This window comes from Limanda limanda, chromosome 2, assembly GCF_963576545.1.
Source record: "Limanda limanda chromosome 2, fLimLim1.1, whole genome shotgun sequence".
Taxonomy (NCBI): domain Eukaryota; kingdom Metazoa; phylum Chordata; class Actinopteri; order Pleuronectiformes; family Pleuronectidae; genus Limanda; species Limanda limanda.
In genome coordinates, this window is record NC_083637.1 from 11076495 (window position 1) to 11096285 (window position 19791).

Genomic DNA, 19791 nt, shown 5'->3' on the forward strand with positions numbered 1-19791 from the left:
GTTAGAACCTTACTTGTTTGGACTCAGGGTTCAGGAATCATATGTAACCACACATTGGAAAAGTAGAATTTAAAAAAAAAAGTGTGATGTGCTCATAACCTTACACCACAATTAGATTAAGATCAACAGAAAGGTAGTAAATCTAAGAAGTCTAAAGAAAAAGTCTAAAAGAAGACGGTTCCAGTAAAATGAGTCCTCTGGCTTTGTGTTGCCCTGATTAATTACAACAACACAGTGTGTGGAGTGTGTCTAATCCTGATCAGTCATTCACTGATGTGTGCTGAGCGCAGGCTGACAGATTCTAATATTGTCTCATTATTTATGATCAATTCAGTTAATGCACTATAATTTATGACCTCAATCATTTTCCCAATCGCACTTTGAACTCCCATTCCTCATATTCAAAAGAAGAAAATGCTAAACAGTCGATTTAGTGTGAGCTAATCCTGTGTCTTCCTGTTTCTGTTCTCAAGAAGCTGCCAAAGCTGCTCACCAGTCAGCCATCGGAGGCCTGGTAGTGGACACGCCCCCACATCCAGCAATTGGTTCCGGTTTACTGACCAGCGTGCCGCCTCCTTACCAGCCGGTCAGTGTGCGGCACCTGGACTCTCAGTCAAGTTCAGAGGAGCCTCAGGATTATCTGTGGCTCGTCAACTGTGAGAGTAAAAAGCCCGAACCCAACAGGTGAGTGTGTGTTTCTGAATATAACTCTACATAATGCATACTATATGGATAACTCTCCACATTCATTTTGCTGCAATGCTCTTCTGTGATATAAGCTTCTCCCTGTACATTTTTTCAGCCCATTTGTTCTCGTTGTGCGTTTCATCTGTACTGCCACTCTTGTCCTTGTCTCTGCTGTGTGGTGTGTGTAGCTCAGTGCTGCTTCACTCTCCATTGGAGGGAGACCAGGAGTATTTGCTCCTGGAGGAGTGTGAGAGCAAGACTCTTCCTCCCCAGGCTAGTCTGTGAGTGGCCAGCCGTCCAGCTGGAACTGCCTGCTTGTGTGCTGTGCTACATGTGTTTATATAAAAAGAACACTTCATACGCTCAACTATGACTTACATGGATTTAGCAGATGATTATTAGTGATCGTTTGATGAGAGGGGTTTCAATCTTTAGCTACTACTTTCCATATCCAAACTGACTAGCTTTTACATAACTTACAGTATCCTTGTATTGCCTGCATGTCCAGAAATGACCTAACTGCCAATGACTTGTCCACTTTACCCAAAAAGAGTTACTTGTTTGTGAAAAAAGGCCAAAGATCAGTGATAAGAAATGTCTGAATGTCCCTTTTAGACGATTAACGATGGCTTGCAAACAGAGCCGTGAAGTTTGAACATGACTTTGTGAATATCTGAAATTCTCTACGTCGTCATTGTCAAGTATATTAACTCTGCTTCGGATGCGCCGGGCGTCCACACTACTCCTGTCGCTCTGTATTAGTCTGAAACAGAGATGTATGACGTAGACACCCACAGCTTCTCTGGAAGAAAACAAACTTGGATAATTAATCACAAGTGTTGCTGACCCTGTCGTCTTTGCTAACAGTTGTTGTGCTGTTAAATTCTGCATTTTACTCCTTGCATGCGTAGGAGACAAGCTAATAGTTTGAACAATCTGACAATACCCGCGTACACTGGCAAACACATGTGCATGCCCAGTTTATGTGACTGGTCACATGATAAGCGTTTACGGGCGTTTTAGTATGAACAGGGATTCAAACTGATACAGAGCTAAAACAGACGGAGATGGTTTGAGTTTGAGACGCAGTTGTATGGATTTAACCTAAATCATCATGTTTCTTGTGGATATTTGATTCTCTGGTCTTTATGTTTTCTTTCAGAGCCCATGCTGAGTGTTCCAAGTCCACCTCTTCAGAGACAGACCTGAATGACAACCTCCCCTCCCACCGCACCCCCACGTCCTCCAGCTCCTCATCTAAACACACGTCGCACAACGGCTTCTTTCCCCAGCACCCGGGCCCTGCCTCCACCTCTCCCATCTACGACTCCCCCCCATCACGCGGTGCCTCGCTCACCACCGACGCCGGCCTTTACCACCTCCCCCGCAGCTACTCGCAAGACACCGTTCTGCTCCCTAAGTCCGCCTCCTCGCCTCCAGCCCCCCCAGACGGCGGGGATGCCTCTGAGCTCTACGTCTTCAACACGCCTTCCCGGAAGCCCTCGATGGAGTCACAGTTGCGCAACCTTTCCATTAGTTACGATATTCCACCCACACCTGGTGCAAACTGTACCTACCAGGTGCCCCGCACGTTGTCGTCGTCGACAAGTGTTGGAGGCTCAGAGGGCGGGGGAGATGTAGTCCCCCCTCCAAGACCACCCAAGCCTTCGCTCAGTTCCATCTCAGGACCCCCACCACCCCCTGCTGAGCGCTCACCCACGGACACCTACTGTGTGCCGCGCTCAGCCTCAGAGACTGATGGGAACTACTGTGTGCCTACTAGCGCCGGGAATAAGACCTTACGCAGCAACACTATTGGCACCGTGGACAGTTCACGCCTCCGCAAAGGTTTGTGTCGGAACATTTTTTTTTTTGGGAGTATACATTTCATTTGCTTTGGAAAACTATGAAAAAAGAAAATATGCTTGATTATCCTCCAATACAACAATCGTACAATCACACAGCCGATTTCCTCTCTAAAGTCTTGACCTTACTTGTGCAGGGATATTTTTCTTCAACACTATAAACTGACGTGTTAGGCGTTTGCTGAGCTGACGAGTCGGCGTTCACCCTTTTCACTTTCTTTTGATGGATGATAAGAGATCACCGGAGCTCTTGGCAGGTTTTCTTACAGCCGCAATCCTGGTTTTCACCTTTGCTCTTCTGTTTTGTTCACAATCTATTCAAATTGTCAAAAGCTTATCAGATCTTAACACAGACCTGACAGTTTTTAGCACGTGCCTTCAGGGTCTCGATGATAAAGGAACTTGGCGATGGTTTGTGCAGCAGTTCTGGTCATAAGTACACAATACTCAGATTTAACATATAAAAGCAAGCAAGATGGGTTATCTTCAAAAGTCTTCACTTGCCACTGATAGCTTTAGTAGCAGGAGGTGGTTTGTCAGGAGGACTTTTATTGTTGTGAGACATGTTCACAAGTCGATATTGAGTAACAGCAATGTCTCTCCAGCATCATCACCTCCTCTATGTTTTTCTTTTCTTTTTATTCTTCTTAAGAAGGATGCTTGCAATGCCACATTTGCTTTTTTTACACTGAACCAGTGTTTTTTTTTTAAGATCACATGCTCAACAAGCCATGTTCTGGAATCAGGGGCATAATGTGTAACACAACAGCATCGGCTTTGTCCCTCTAAGCCGGCTTGTTTATGCAGATGTTCTGGTTCTGTGACCTCCTCCACTGTCAGCTTAAAGGTGGAACAATGTACCTCCATTCTGTTTTTCTGTATACTGAATACTTTTTATACAGAATTACGAGACGTACAACATTCCCACCCTGACCAGGCTGTGTTACAGGGGCGCAGGCCAGGAGTTTAAATATCGGTCATATCCAAACTTGAGAAGATCTAGATTGAAGATAGATTACTTTTATCACAGCAGTTGTTTCAAATTATAAAGTAATAAAGTTAATCCTAAATAGCAGAAATCTTTATATCAATGCATAATACATACATTAAATAGTATGTTCCCCCATTAGCCGTCCCTCTTGTGGTGACAAATGTCATTACAGAAAAATTTGTGGCAAGATGATTGCAACAAGTCTCTGGTGAAACTCAGTTCTCAGTCTGACCTGTGCCCAACACTTATAAAAGCTCTTAAACTAGAAACCATTGCACGCACACATAGTGAATATCTAAGGTTCGCCTGATTCTGAGTCGTATGATTTCACGCTGAATGGGGTTAAGGCTGCGGTGAATATTCCTCTGAACATGAGAATTGATCTCCACTCTGCATGTTGATGACCAGGGTGTCCAGAGGTGTTAGAGAAACCAAGATGAAAATTCACTGTGAGGCGTAGGTTCACTTCATTTCATCTGATCCATTTGAGACATATTTGTGTGGATTTGTTGTTGTTTGGAAGAGGACATGTCTCCGTAATTATTCCCCGTCATGGTCTCACCCACTCAGTCTTCCTCAGCCGACACTTTCATTTGCCGTACACATGCTCTTTCTAGCGCTGTTGTGGTTCTTGAGGCTGTAAGTGAAATGCATTAGTGACTGCATCAGTGTATAATGAGAGTTCCAAAAACCCAGTAATGTACCTGACATTAGAGCCCTTCCCTCTGTGCCACTAAAAAAAAAAGACTCTCAGTCATGATACAACATATTTGATCTCAAAATGAAGGCATCATGCTAAGTAATGAAATAATGAAAACTATCATTACTACTGTTTTTCCCATTATCTCCAAGTATATTGCAGCAATGTGCATATGTGGTGATACGATGTGTTTCTCTGCAGATTTTGGATCCCAGGACTGCTACGACATTCCTCGATCATTCCCTTCCGAAAAAACCTGCTCGTTTGATTTCAATGAAAGCTTCAACAGCTACTTCGTAAGTGATACGCTCCTAATACTGTTGATCTGTGCTCTGCTTGTAACAAGGTGGCTGACACCTTAAAGGGGAACCTCTCCTGTGTTGTGCACGGCAATACCTTTTTTTTTTGTCAATACCCTATTTTCATTTCTACGGCTGCATTTTTTTCTCCTTGCTCCATCAATTCATTGTTAATTGTAGAAACATCCAGGATGATAGACCAGATTCAGTTTTATACTGAAATTGACTGAATACAGAAGTTTTTATACTTTTTGTCCTGCTGCTTGATATCAACAAGACTAAAGAAAACTTAAAACAAGAGCTCAGTCAGCTACTCTGATGATTGTTTCAGTTTACTTGTTGGAATCTGTTGATCCTGTATGATCAGCAGAATGTGAAATTCCGCTAAGTCTTTTTTGAGCTAGTAGAGCTTGTTTTTAAACTGCCTCTGTTTTGGCCCATCCACACTACAATACAGCCTTTGAAATTTGAAAGCTGTCCCTTATTTTGTTCACGATCGCGTGTTTTTGCTTTGTCCTCCTCAGAAAAACAAAGGAATGATGCCAGTGGGCAGCCAGTCCACAGAAGAGGTCGACCAGAACTACGTACCCATGAGTGCCAACTCGCCGTCACATCATCGCTCGGGCAGTTTGTCAGAGCCAACGCACGAACCCAACTATGTGCCCATGACTCCAAGCACCATGGAGTTCTCCTCTCTGGGAAAGCAGGTGCCCCCGCCCGCACACATGGGATTCCGCTTGAGTCCCAAGACCCCCCCTCGCAGGCCGATACTCAGCGAGTGCCAGCCCCCACCTGTGGACCGAAATCTCAAACCTGATCGCAAAGGTGAGAGGATAGTAGGTCTGTGTGTGTGTGTGCGTGTGCATGTGTAGCTGCGACTTGGTCTGTTAATATTCTGTGGTTCGTTGCTGTGGGTTTAAAGTGCGCTGACGTCTGTTCCTGCTCTTAACAGGTTTCACTCCGTTCAGTGTTCACTAATGCAACTACATGCTCTGTCTACACTCATCTGCTTTTGTCATACTGCTGGCTCATGGTCATAAAGCCATCATTTCCCACCATTCTCAAAGCAATCTCTTTCTTTATCATCATTCATCGGGAAAGGATTCTCTCTCATTTTGTCTTCGTCGGTTCGTCTGGCGTTTTAAATACCACCATCCACCTCTGGGTCATTCCTCCACCGCCGCCTTTCACCACCTCGATGAATAAGTTTGCTGCCCGCTACATCTTTTTATATCTAACACAGTTCACCCCTTGTCAAAAGCACTTTTGTCACAAGCTCAAGAGGCCCTGTCGACCATTTTGGAGGGGGCCGGCCCCTGTGCCATGGAGTGACTGAAGCCCGGAGTGGTCACCTCCATCCCCTTTGTTCCCGCCATCTGAATGGAGCTCTTTGATGAGAGACCTAATAGCAAAGGGGAATTACAATCTGGGCAGATTGAAAGGCTGAGTAATGGGCAGTAAGAGAAAGAGTTGAAGAATGACAAGGAGACACAGAGTCGTCCCATAGGCAAAACCTTATGCCCTTATTTGGGGCTGTTTTTGTCTCTGAGGAAAATGGGACATTTTATGGAGTTTTAAATTTCTCACTGGGGAATCCTCCCATGCACAACATACCGTTTTCCTCAGTGGCTTTTTTTCAGCAAACTCCAAATTTGGCACGCATCATAGCGGGACTATCGTGTCTTAAAGATTTATATAAAGATTTTTATTAGTCCAAATCGTCAACCAGTCCAAGGGAATTGCTCATGTTTCATTTAAAGAGATATTACTAGGAATCTTCAGTACTTATAAAACCTTCATGTACCCTCACAGTCTAGAAACCGTGCGATTACACCACAATAGAATATTTATAAATTGAATTCTGCAGGTTGAATAATTTGTGGTATGTGCACTGTTACTACATAAACTCAGGTTGAGCATCGTCATGTCTGACTGATCAGCATCTAAAAACTAGAACTATTGGAATCATAAATGAGAGAGAAGTCCCTGTATTTCAGATTTTCAAGTACAGGTCTTGATCCACTAGATGTTGAATAGACATTTGTTTTCCATCATATCCAGAAAGGTATGACAGATAAAAACATATTGCCAGTATTTATAGTTTTGGTTTCAGTTTTTGGCTTTACTCTCCCTATTTCACACTTCGTCTTTTCCCTCATATTTTTGTTGGGTTTGACTTTTCTAAGTTAACTTTAAATTCACATTTAACACTATTCACCGCAGCATCTTGTTTGACAGACATGTTTTAGGAGAACTCTCAGAATCTGTGGTCAACTGTTGTACAGGTGTGAATACACGCAAATGCCTCCGTATATCCATTTACTAAAACTACATTCAGAGGTGGTCTGGGACACATGACCACACACTTACTGCTGTGTGAAAACAAATGTGTCCTGGGCCGCAGATGAAGGACCACCTACTCAGCTGACGTCCCCTGACCTGTTATTTATTTTATCATATTATATATATATATAAAAGTGATATATTTTTATAGGTGTAGATTCAGCTCTCAGTACAGTTGCTCCGGGTACAAAATGGTGTTCGCAATGGGAGCTTGGATTTATGATAATCAGACTAAAACTGATATCAATGAGAAACGCCACTTTTCAGAAGAATTTACAGGTGGAATGTTATGCTTAAAGCAGAAAGTATGGATGAGTATGTTTTAGAAATAAGTCAACGATCACACGCTCTTCACATTTATTCCTCGATCATTTCTTTATTCACCATGAGCCATGCAAAACTCATCCGTACTCTGTTTTAATTACACCCACTAAACTGTATTCATCCTTTGTGCACTTCTTTCTCTGCTCATCTCGGCCGTGTGTTGTGAAGGCTTTGACATCTGTGGTCAAGGCCAGTCAGCGGCTCGTCGACAGCTTTCGTTTTATTTCATTAACACCATTTGTGTTAAATTAACTCTCTCAGTGTGAGATTGTGGCACATCTCGTTCTGATCCTTGTGTTAATGTGAAGCCACGTGCCTCCTCAGTGAGTTTCTCTGTTCTGCAGATTTGTTTTTGCTCTTCTCAACATGACATGATTTCTACGTGTACTCTCCCAGTGCTTATACACTGCTCCTTGTGCATGCACAGCTGTGATGTCAGTCTTTGTGTGGGAAGCCGTGGTGCATGGATTGAGGTGCATGTTGGGTACTATGGGTCTGCTGTTGTCATGACAATCATCCTCTTGATAACTGTGCTGCACAAACAGGTGATTGGGTGAACGCTAGGGTGTCGGTGAAGTCTCGTCTTTTGCTTTGCTTTGCATGGCAGAGCAGTTCTTAGGCAGGCTTAAACTGTTGTGATCACCAAAAGAAAGTATAATAAGTCTTCTTTCACCAATCAGGTCAGAGTCCTAAAATAATAAGAGCAAAAGGTGTTGGTTTAGAGCGAACCGACTCTCAAACCGTAGGTGAATTCCCAAGGGGACGACGCAAGGGTAGGTAACCCACACTGATCTGCCGTTGTGTATCTGAAAACTTTCCAATGTTGATGTGATCTGTCCAAACTCTACCTCATCTCGACTCTTTGCATGTTGTAAAATCGTGTTCTGTGGGGTTTCTCTTGTCTCTCAGGCCTGTTGATTCTGTAAGAGATTAACTGGGTGCACACCAGAATCCGCTAAAACACAGGTTAATATTTACTCTCTGTGAAGAGCACATTCTATAAATATTAAATCGACTGTCGGGAAGTTTTCACACCATAGTTGGATTGCTCTGGTCACATAAATTTGAGCTTCGATTTGATTTCTTTTCATGTGAATCAAATATGCACAAACATTTGCTCCAACTTTCGACTATATGTGTCTGAGGCGGTAGCAAGTAGGTCAAAAGTAAATAATGTGTTAGCTTATTCCTTGCTGCTTGTCAAAAGCTGCTTTTCCACACAAAACTGTTTGTTACTATACAACAGTATAACTAATCAGTTACTTAGCAGCTAACTGGTTCTTTCTCCAGTTAGCTGCTACCACCACTATACAGGCAGCATCATCACAGTCCAGAATGTAAAGCACACCTAGCTACTTAAGCTCACACTTCCACAGTCCACCTGACACCTGGGTCGGATCGAGGTTCATTCACATTCCCCCAGAGGGAGAATTCAAACCAGACTGTGAAAACTCTCTAATAAAAGCAGGGGTACCATGGTGTGCACTTCATGCATGTTGGATTGCACTTGTCACAGTAATGGAGCTCAAGAACAGCTGCAACTTACCTTGAAAACATAACTTTTAGAAATACTTTATTTATATATATCCCCTCATCCAAGTACCATAAGTTACTAACAGTTCTCTTTCCAAACAGTTCTTGTTTTGTCTTTTTTTTGTTTGCCGTTTAACATGTTGTGCTTTCAAAATACATATTGAGATGAAACAGCCACAAAAACACTCACATTGACTCTGGGAAGTAGCAGATAGCTTCTCAGGAAGAAAGGAAACAGTGACATCATCTAATTATAGAGACACAAATATCCACTCTCCTGCTGGTTTGCATACAGCAGGTACTTTGGGCAACAGAAGAGTGTTCTCTTTAATCTTATTTATGGGTTTATTCATTTATTTGAAGATATAAATAATGAAATTAGAAAGAGTTGCACTACAACAACAGGTTATTGTATTATTTGTTGTTTTGTTGATCACATTTTCAGATTTAAGATAAACGTGGAAAACTAAGAGCCACATTTGTGCTTTTTACATGTAAATTCATCATGTGATCATTTGTTTTTAATCTGCATTAGAAATAACTATGATATACAACACTAATGCACACACAGGTTTAATAACTCCGCTGTCGAACCTTTCCACCCTTATATTCTGCACATGTACATGAAGTATGTGTCTTTAGCAGTGTATGTTTACCCTGATTCAGGAAAACCCGCTCCACTGGAGATCATACCGCTGCCAGAGTGGGAGGAGCCCTGTACGCCCATCCGCTCGCCTGTCACACGCTCATTCGCTCGAGAGTAAGTATCGAGACATTCTTGTGCAGAACTTTTCGTAAATTTTCCATTTTCTAACTACTAAGGGCATGTTCACACTGTTCTCTGCTTCCCCATGAGCCTTGTCTGTGTTTTTAGTTTGACATCCAGTGGGGATGCTGTGGAACAACTTGTGGAAGAGTGTTGAGCTTCTCAAAAGTTGAGAACTTTTTAGAGAAACATTAAATGTGGGACAATGAAAATAAATTGCTGCTGTTCATCTCCTGGTGATTAAAGCCGGTGATGTTTTTATGGGAACTGTGTGTGTCTTGTCCTACCTGCTCCTTATGTTACCAGCATAAAATGCAGTTGTAGATTTCTTCCACTTTCTTTAGGATCATGTCTTTTGGTGTGAACATGCCTTTTTTTTAATAGTGGATACAATTAACAGAAGAAGTAGGCACTAACCCATCATGCATTACAGTAGCCACTTTGTGACCTAAGAAGCACTGTTCCTACAAACAGGCCTGGGATCTGCCTCAGGGCTACATTACACTGACTTCAGTTTGTTGTCTTATCGGGGATGAGGTCTATTTCTGTGCTTAGTGCTGCAGGAACTCTCTGGGCTGCAGTGGTTTATAGCTGTGGCTGTTATGTCTTGTATTATGTTTTATACTCACAAGAGACTGCATATGCCTGGAAGTCGGTGTGTAAACATTGTGAATGCTGCTCAGTCTCTCTAGGTTTCCAATGCCAGCGAGACCCCCGTCAGTGCATAGCACGGCCTCCAGCACTGACTCGGAGGAGTGTGAAGAGAATTATGTAGCCATGGTCCCTAATATGTCCACAGACGAACCAGTATGTAACACATAACTATCCTCTGATATAAGAAGTTGCATGATTACTTTTTTCTGTACTTCTCAAATCACAGAAAAGGCTACAGAAATAATTGTGATATTGTGAATGTCTCATTTGTTTTTATTGTGATATCAGGTAATCATATAAAATATACAGATGCGCCACAAATATATTTTAAGATTTGGTAGGAGGTAGATAAATGTTCTCAGGGTTGGACATAGACATGTTAATCTCCAGTCCTTGCTCCTCTCCCTGGAGTAAGTTCTGGTTGCTGCAGACGGACTCCTCGACTATTTAACTCTTTCTTTGCAGCTTCTTCTTCTTCTCCTGCTGCTCAGTTTTCCTTATCCTCTTATTTTATATTCCTTTGCTTTTCAGGTTTTTTTTCAGATTGTTTATTTTGGTTGAATCAGTACCCTTACTGTAAGTCAAAAGACCCTGTTTTGTTATTTGGGGGGATGGATAAAATGGAATCAAGTTGAAGTGTTTTGTCGTCATCCAGTAGTTGACGACAACAGCATTTTAAATTCTAAAGAATAACACTGTCGACATTAGTTTACACTGATGTGATGACGTTGCTGTCAACAGAGGATTATTTCTCTTACAGTTTGGGTATTAGATGTAGAGTTTTCCTATTTTTCTTGCTCTAACAATTTTACATTTTTTCCCTACATTTGCTTGAATATGTTCTGCTAATTTCCTTTTCTTTCTTCACTCACGCTCATTTCTTTCTCCCTTGTTCCTCATTTCTCTGACCTCATCAGGCTCTGGCTTCATCCATCTTCTTTTTTTCCTGCATTTTGTTCTTGACCATCCTCTGTTCTCTTTTGTTTCTTCCCCCTTTGCGGCTACTTCCTTCTTACTGTGTGTAGAGAGGAGTCCTTCTACTGCACTGTCCCCATCACCCCTGTAAAGAGGGAGGTGGAGGAACTTGACACCATAGAGGAGGTGAGCAGGGTTGCCAGGTTAGACATGCATGGCCTGCCCTGTCAGAACACGTGAGGTCAACAGTTTTTAGGTGTTAGCAGATGAGGAAGTAGAAGGAACAGACTTTGCTTTATTTATTTCAGGCCCCAACAGCAGCTACAGACTGTGGCTTGAATAGTTTGCAGTGGTTTTAGCCGTCATATACCATCACTTACCTTACATTTAGTATATTCTAGTTCTGTCATTATCCTAGCTCTAATAACTCCACACCACTTGTAGTTTAAAATTAACACTGCCTATAGGTCCAACACTGTCATTGTTGTCAAGTGTGTTGTCACAATACTAGAGTTTTGACTTTTTCTACGAAATGTTTTTATCCTTAGATATAAAACAGGAAATATAAAGTGTCACCGTAACACAACTTTATTCTAATTTAAAAATATGGAAAGTTCCATAAAATATCCAAATAAGGTAATTTTTCAGCTCTAAAATATAACCAGTCACTCTAAATAATATAAAAGTAAATCTAAAAAAAACTGATGGAAAAAAGTAATCGTTTTAGTTGGCTTTGAGAGATGTTGAATCCATCATTGACATGTGCTTGTTTGACATGGAACCATCTTTGTAAAAATAAGTTAACAAATGTGTTCCTATTATGAATAAATGATCAACTTCATCTAAATACTTCCACAGTGTACAACTTGATTTAACAACCAGTTATATACATGGACAGTGACTTTGTTGAGGACTGTGTAGTCAACTTAAACGTTCAGTCCTCTTTGGCATCTTGGAAACGTCTGAAACTGATTGTAAACCCTGTGAATATGGAGCTAAACACCAACTTTACTCTAATTCAAATATCAGCTTTCAAAGATATTTTGGTTATTGTGACAACACAGGACTTTATTTGAATATGCACTCTCTTTTACCCTTCTCTCAATAAAAACATCCTTTTCTGGCTTCTGTAGAACGTGAAGCTTGTTGCGCCCATGACCGCGGATGGTGGTAGCAGCCCCATGGTGAAGCCAAAAGGAGACAAACAGGTGGAGTACCTGGATTTGGATCTTGACCCCGGCAAGTCCACCCCACCTAGAAAGGTAAGAATGCACCTCGAGCCACACTTTCACGATCAGAGTAAAAAGTTGGAAGGATTCTCAAGTCTGACATTTACGAACTTATTGGTTTTCCGTGTTCAGATGAAAAGCAATGGAACTGGTATGGCAGCATCAGATGAGCGTGTTGACTATGTGGTTGTGGACCAGCAACGAACACAAGCCCTTAAGAGCACCCGGGAGGCCTGGAACGATGTCCGCCATTTAACAGAGACAGACACCCTTTCCAAAGGAGCCAAGTGACCCTGTCGCCTTAACCACCAAGCCACCCTCCAAACCCACAAACCACTGGGCCATTCCCCCCTCGTGCTGGCCCTGGTTTGTGCTTTGGGCCGGTCCAGCCGTCACGTTCCACCTCAACAGGATCCTTTGTGTGTTTGGGGCCATTGGAGCTTCATAGCCACTCAACTGTCTTTAGTTTACATTGCTGTCAGGCCAAAAACAGCACTGTGTGTACAGTTGTAGGAAGACGTGCGCGCCAGAAATAAGCTGTGTGCAGTGTGAGAGCAGGTGGAACGACTGGACTTGTCCTCCAGGTTTGACTTAAGTAGACTCATGAACTTTGAACATTCACTGCCTCCTAGATTGGATTCTTTTTTCTTTCGTTTTGTTCACCTTTCAACAGCCGGATGCGCTGAACCAGAGTTAACATTTCCTTAAATTATAATGCTGTTTGTTGTTGTTTTGAAGTGTAAGAGAAATCACTTGATAACATGATCATAACACAATGCAACACTGGTTAGCAAAGTAAGCGGCGTTTAACTTTCAGTTGATCCGGTTGGAGTGGGGTGAAGTTTCCCTGGGCGCCATCCACAGCTCAGTTTTACTCCCTTTTTAGCAGAAACTGTATGAGGCAACTTCAAAGCAGATCCCTAAGGTTTTTTTTTTAATGCAAAGGCAGTTGAACTTGTTCCTTTTACATGTAACCAAGTGCTCAAGTGAAGCTTTGGATTCACTCAAGGTTTAATCCACTGAACATGATTTGATGTCCATTTACTTTGTGAGTGGAGACGCTTCAATCTGTTAAAATGGAAGTGCAAAGACTGTACAAAAGTGTTATGTATATAAACAGGAAAAGTGTCCTTTATTTGTATGGAATATCCAGTGTGTTTGGCTCGAACGTATGTGGATTCTGCAGGGTAGAATCCTGTGCCTTTCTACGGTGGTATCAGGACTTGTGATTAATGAATGAATTACTGTGAGTTTTTAGAACGTGACAGGTTTTCTATAAGTTATGCAAAGGTATCAAACTTAGGCTACAGAGAAAAAATATCAGGTACTCCTCATAAATGCAAACTAATACAACTATCCACTTCTAATTTATTTCTCAATTTATTTCATCAGGTGGAAGTCATGTCCACTTTTAGCTCAGTATTGTTGATTCATATGGAGGAACATTGGCTATAGTCTGTTAAAATGCTTAGTTTGACGAACGCCGGTCAATTAGTTTCACAAGTTCATTGATATTCCTCATTTCTCTCTCCTCTTAGGATTAATTTAATTCTAAAATTGAACAAGCTTACAGTGTTGGGAAAATCCGACTGCCTCATCAACTTGATACATCTTTCATAGACGGTGAAAAAGTCTTTGTCTGCGTAGATCTGTGCTTTACTAACCTGTGAACTCTCAGTCCCGAGCATGTGCTGCCACAAGATAAAATCATTGCTGTACATATTTTGCCATCGGTTAGATTAACATATATCATTTGAAAAATGTGCCTACTAAGTCGTCTTCATTCTACTTCACTCTTTCCTTACTGCAGTCTCTTTGTGACGCAGACTGCAAAGCTGATGACGCTTTATCTTTTTTAATGAATCTCAACAGAGAATGTAAATTTTAAAAGTTGACTAAATAAAATCAAACCTCTTACGCTTGTGTTGTGTTTTCAATATGATTCCCTTGTGATTGGGAAATTAAGAATAATGATAGGAGGTAAATTCTCCAATAAGCTTGTTTAAATGTTTCTGTCTTCATTCGAATCGGATTTGGAAAAGTGGTGATAACATTGCACCCACACGTAGACACACATATAGACACGCTTGCACACGTATTTTATTTTCCAATTTAATGGACAATTGACTCAAAACTAGTTTGTAAAGAAACTTATGTGGACATTTTGATCAACTATAACCTGGAAATATGGTCTAATCATCTCAGCACAAGACAATGAAACATGACCCTTTTCTACACACAGACCTTTAGAAATAGATGCAGGTGTAAGTCATAAGGTGAATGGCAGCTAAAGTAAATTTTGCTGTTTCAGTTTCAGGGCCATGGCAGTTTTTCATATGACACCTGAACTGAAAGGAGCCATTGTCCAACAACAACATTTCTATGTGCATTTCCCCTCTTCTCTTTGGATTATATACAACATAATGATGACAAAGCTAACATTTTAAGAATCATAATTGTTTATCTGACATATTGACCTCTTAAATGGATAGTGACAGCCTGAAAGACCAATACAATAACGACATATTCAAATATAAAGCCCACGGAACTTTTTCACAAAGGAGGTCTGAAAATTCAAACTTCTGAGTTCTCTGGAAGGCAGCATGACTCAGGCTGTCCAATTAGCTTGATAACAGAACGTCACTTCCGTCCGCCATCTTGGTTTGATGGCAGTCACCCAACAACCCTCCATGGGGGCAAAGTGGGGAGGAGCTATTGAAATGTCAGGCCTTGGTTTGTGTTTCACCTGCCTAGAGACTCAAAGAAGTTTCTGGACGTTTCTTCAGAACAGAGGTGAGTTTCTTGCTAACACCATACACTGTTGCTAAAGTTAGTGTAAAAGAGATTAGCCTTTATCTTAGCAATGGCTAGCACCAGTTAGACATTGAGCTAATACACAGAGCAGGAAGCAAACTACAGCCTTGTTCTCAGGTTTGTGTGTTCAGGTCAAAAGCTGTGTCTGATCTTAATGAGTGCACGGAAATTCACTCAATAGGCCGTTAGTAGTTTACAAAAATATATTCACTCAAACAAAAAAGGTAATTATGTAAAAAGACAATTTAACTTACAATTTATGAAGAGCAATGCTTTGTACGTTCTTCATAAGCCTTCAAGACTCTACTTTAGCACAAATGCTATGTTTGCTGTGTTTCTAAATACAGGTTGTTGGTTTTTATTGCGTTTTCAACATACAGATTTATTAAAAATAATTTAATAATAATTTGAATGCATGTCTGCTGTATTTGGACATATTCGCCACAAAAATAAAAATGTTCATCTGTCCAGGTGTGCCCACACTTTTGCATTAGCTGTAATCAAATCATTTTGCAATTCCTTGACACCAGGATTCAGTTGAAAGCTAGAAACTAGACACTTATCTTCATCTTACATCAGGGACTTTTGTAAAGTTGTTTGTTAAAAGTTAGATGCAGATGTAGAAAAGAGGTAGAATGTCGGTGAAAAAGCTATTTTACATTAAGGGTCAAACGCTCCATTGGCCTTGTGGTTTATTCATTCTGCTTTAAAGGATAATTCAGTTTAGTTGAACTTCCTATTCCTGGTCTTTGTTCCCCATAGAGCTTTCTGCAGCATTGATATGTTCTGAAGTCTAGCCCCAAACCCAAATCTCCTCTCTTGTCAGGTCAGAGGCCAGAACTGCAATTTAGAATCACTTCACAAAGCCAAAATGTCAGAAGTGCACTCTTTTTCATTTTGCCTGCATTGACCACTAGATGGAGTTGTTGTTTGAAGAAGTGTCTGACTCTCTTTAGCCTCCAGTGCAGTCACTTCTCCTGAAATCCTCTTGAGCCTCTTTTCAGCTGCAGAAGCCTCAAAACAATTACAATTTCCTTACTGTGAACTTCAGCTGCCGAGAGGCTCCTGTATTCTTTTTCTTTTAAGTTACTTAAATACTCTGTGGGCCAACAGGGCAGTTGAATTCTAATTCAAAACTCAGAGGTCCAAATCTGGCTGTTTTCAGCACATCGTGTTTATTAAGCAAATTCAGTATTTTGCATCATATACCGTATCAAATGGATGCTTCACAGAGTTTCTTTAAAGTTGATTTGGGGGTAAAAACACATAACCTTATTTCCTCTATTTGTCATGAGCAGATTCCAAACTTACATAATGTGCTTAAGGCTGTAAATATAGTTACATTTGAGATAAACTCAGGGTTCTTTGTGCCTTTTTTTAAAGTGAAGCCTGCTACTATTTGATCCAGCACCATTCTTCATGGATCTCAGATATTTTCTCTTTGTTGGGAGATAACTAGGGGTTAAGAACATTAGTCCTATTATTGATCACAAAAAACATAATCTGAAGCCCTTTTTCTCTTTCAGGCCTTGCATGAGTGTGACCTGTAAAATATTGGTCCCATTTTAGGTTTGGATTCTGTAATTTGTGTGTATTATTCCTTCAGTTTGACGTGATACAGAAAAGGACTGATGCATTTCGCTCGACAGCTTCTTACCATAGATTTATGTATTCAGTGCATGCAGGCCTCCAGTTTGCTCAAAAGCAACATATGGGCTGACTGACCTCACAGTCATATCTAATCACATGAATGTAATCAAATAAATCTGTTGTAGTCCACATGATGAGATATACTTCATTCTAAGTCTGTCTTTCGTTTGAGTGGGTGTCTGTAACCTTTAATCACTGGGCAAATAACCTAATTAAACCCAATGCCGTTGTCATATTGCGATGGGATTATAAATTGCTACTCTATGCAGCAGACTGTAAAATGCTGCCATCGCATAGCTTCATGCTCTGAATTTGTAACATTCTAACGTCACTCAGATGTGGCTTTTCAGTGTTCATGTGACTGATTGGTTGTTATCTGCTCATCGTGTGCTGGGTTGTCCAGCGGTGCATGCGATGTCCAGCAGGGTGATGGATAGTATACCCAGCTGGAGGGAGGGCTTGTGAGGGGGACTCTGAGAAGAACTAATTTCTGTTTCATTTTGAGGTAAGAATTCCTTCAGTGTTCATTGTTCAGGAGGTGTGTGTGCGTGTGTGTGTGTATCCATGTTAGTGGATGGGACAGGGGCCAAAATACACATTGAATATGGTTTCTGTCAGTTTAGGTAGTTCTCACATTGCTGTTTGTTGAAGTGTTCTTTTTCCTGGAAGATTGGCTTTAATTAGCTAGTTTATGGATAAAAATAGGGTGAAACATCACGATTGTCGAGTTCGCAATGCAACCTTCTTATCGCGGCTCCATTCCCTTATAGCAACTGCAAAAACTGTGTTTGCAAAATGCACAAGATGGCGGTTTTGGTATCCGGTGTATATTTCTGTTTCATTTCGAGATAGTGGGACAAATTGGAGATTCTTTGTCTTTCTTCACAAACAGTCTACGGTCAGGAGGGATATGGTTTCTTATCAAGCTCCTTCTAACGTTGGCTCAGCTTGTTTTAAGTTAGGATCCCTGCTGTGTTCATGGTTCAGACAGTTTTCACCAGGGGCTGATTTAATTGAAAAAGTCTCCTCCTCTCCAAAACAAATGAGACAGGTTATTAAAAGCAAAGAATAAAAAAAATCTGTCTTTCTTTGACACTCTTGGGCGGACAGAGGACATCAAGAGAGGCTGTTTGCTCAGCTTGTTTCTCTGATAATTTAAGATCCAGACGTCAGATGACTTAAATCTTGTGAAAGGTTATAGTTATAAGGTGATAAAAAGTGACAGTGACGTGACTTTTAATGGTAAACGGGAGTACTCGCCAGGGTAAAGTACTCTGCGGGAAAAGTTTAAATGCCCGGCCATCCAACTGACGGCTGGCACTTGTGGTAAACTGTATGTCAGAACTAGATTAGTGATAAAGTCATCATCTAGACCCATGCCAGGGTTATTTTTATCTGCTACTTGATCACAGGGACCTGCACCCCCCCATCTGTCAGTGTGTTTCCCACACTGCTACAAACATGTAACATAGCTATTTATACAACATTTTTCCACCTATCAGTCACTATAGCATTAAAATAAGTGGGGAAAAAGGTAAATTATAGAATTGTGACTTAATTCGTCTGGTAATGGCAGTAAAAAAAGCAGCTATTTCAGCTTTGGCATTTATGTTGCTAAGCAAACATTTTCTTCTTTTAATCAGTCAGAAGCCACACTCTGTTTTTGTTGTGACAAAAGCATCTGAGTCACTACCTGTGTGTCATAACCAGGGAAAGCTCGACAATGAAATGCAAGTTAAACCCGCTCTGCTTGTTTACATGTGTGAGTCTACCAACAAATTCATAGTTGTGTGATGGCGCAGCCTGGGGAGCCTCTTTGCTGTATATTGGGAAGTGTGTGAGTAATGGGCCAAGCAGAGAGTCTCTGGCTTCTAAACAGGGCCAACAGAATAATTATGAGGCGAGCTGAGCGGCTGTTCCCTGACAGCAGGGAGCCTGTGAGCTTTATTGAGCCTAGCCTGTCTCTTTGGACCTCTGCCTGGACTGATGGGAGCCGTCTGCAAGGTGGCCCGAGGTTCTGTCTTGTGGGGCCAGTTACACGTGTCGGGGGACAACTGTGATTGTGTTTTGGCCTAAATGTCGATAGGAACAATGATAGAGGGTGGCACAAATGAACTCGATACCAATCGGAGAGGCTGTGCAGTTGAGGCTGAAAATAGAGTAGGGGTGGGGATTTTAATGAGAAATTACAATGGTGATCTTGTCAACAAAATCCTCCTAACAACATACCTGGGCAATTAACACCATTAGCACCAGTGAAAAGTCAGCACTATAGACTTCAAATTATGCAGAGCCATGTCATATTAATGGGGAAGTGTTGAAAATAAACATTCCTCAGGAGACATGCTTGCCCTAGTCGGCAGCATCGGGCTGCCAGTGCAACTAATTGATGGGGTAGTGGCAGCTGCACGTGTCCTCTGGAAACACTTGGAAATGGAGTGTAACCTATAATTATGAAATGTAAAATGTTAAACAGTAGATTAAATATCCATTTTTTATTTTAATCAAAGAATAACCAAAAAATGATCAGATTTATGGTTTAGATATGTTCTGAGGGAGACATTTTACTCTAGACTTATTTTCCATATTTCAAACTAAAGTTAATGCCGTAAAGCAATAAGTTCTACTTTCATAAAGGTTATCATGTTCTGTATTTGTTGATTCAACTTCATGGTTGGTTTGGGGGCTTTAGTTAAGGGTGCTGATGAATTGTACTTCTAATATTTAGTCTTGCCCATTTAAAAGGTTGACTTAATAATAGAAACATCTCTTTGTATAACAAGACAATTCAGCAGCAGTTAAAACAGTTTCAACACAAGGTATCTCAGGGCTGTGGTATCACGCTGCATTAGTTTTATATAGATGTGGCTAACGGACTGGAAAGGGATATGCTTATAGCAATGTTTCTCTGATTACCCAGCATCCAACAATAATATTAGCCCGGCCAAATCATTGTTGTGGCTCTGGTTTCATCTTTATTTAAAATACAGAAATAGTTTGACGACTTTTGAAGAACCAATT

The 19791-nt window shown here is 41.1% G+C and overlaps 1 protein-coding gene across 1 annotated transcript in view; it reads left to right on the forward strand.

Annotated features, from left to right (window-relative positions):
* Positions 1 to 14223, forward strand: part of gab1 (GRB2-associated binding protein 1) — a 50066-nt gene extending 35843 nt beyond the window's left edge. The window contains exons 5-13 of the mRNA XM_061087082.1: positions 474 to 684; positions 1850 to 2535; positions 4445 to 4539; positions 5067 to 5367; positions 7890 to 7982; positions 9409 to 9502; positions 10192 to 10315; positions 12211 to 12339; positions 12439 to 14223. Of these exons, the coding sequence (XP_060943065.1) occupies positions 474 to 684; positions 1850 to 2535; positions 4445 to 4539; positions 5067 to 5367; positions 7890 to 7982; positions 9409 to 9502; positions 10192 to 10315; positions 12211 to 12339; positions 12439 to 12597 (1892 nt within the window). The 3' untranslated portion in view covers positions 12598 to 14223. The remainder of the gene's footprint in view (positions 1 to 473; positions 685 to 1849; positions 2536 to 4444; positions 4540 to 5066; positions 5368 to 7889; positions 7983 to 9408; positions 9503 to 10191; positions 10316 to 12210; positions 12340 to 12438) is intronic.
* The last annotated feature ends 5568 nt before the right edge of the window (positions 14224 to 19791 follow it).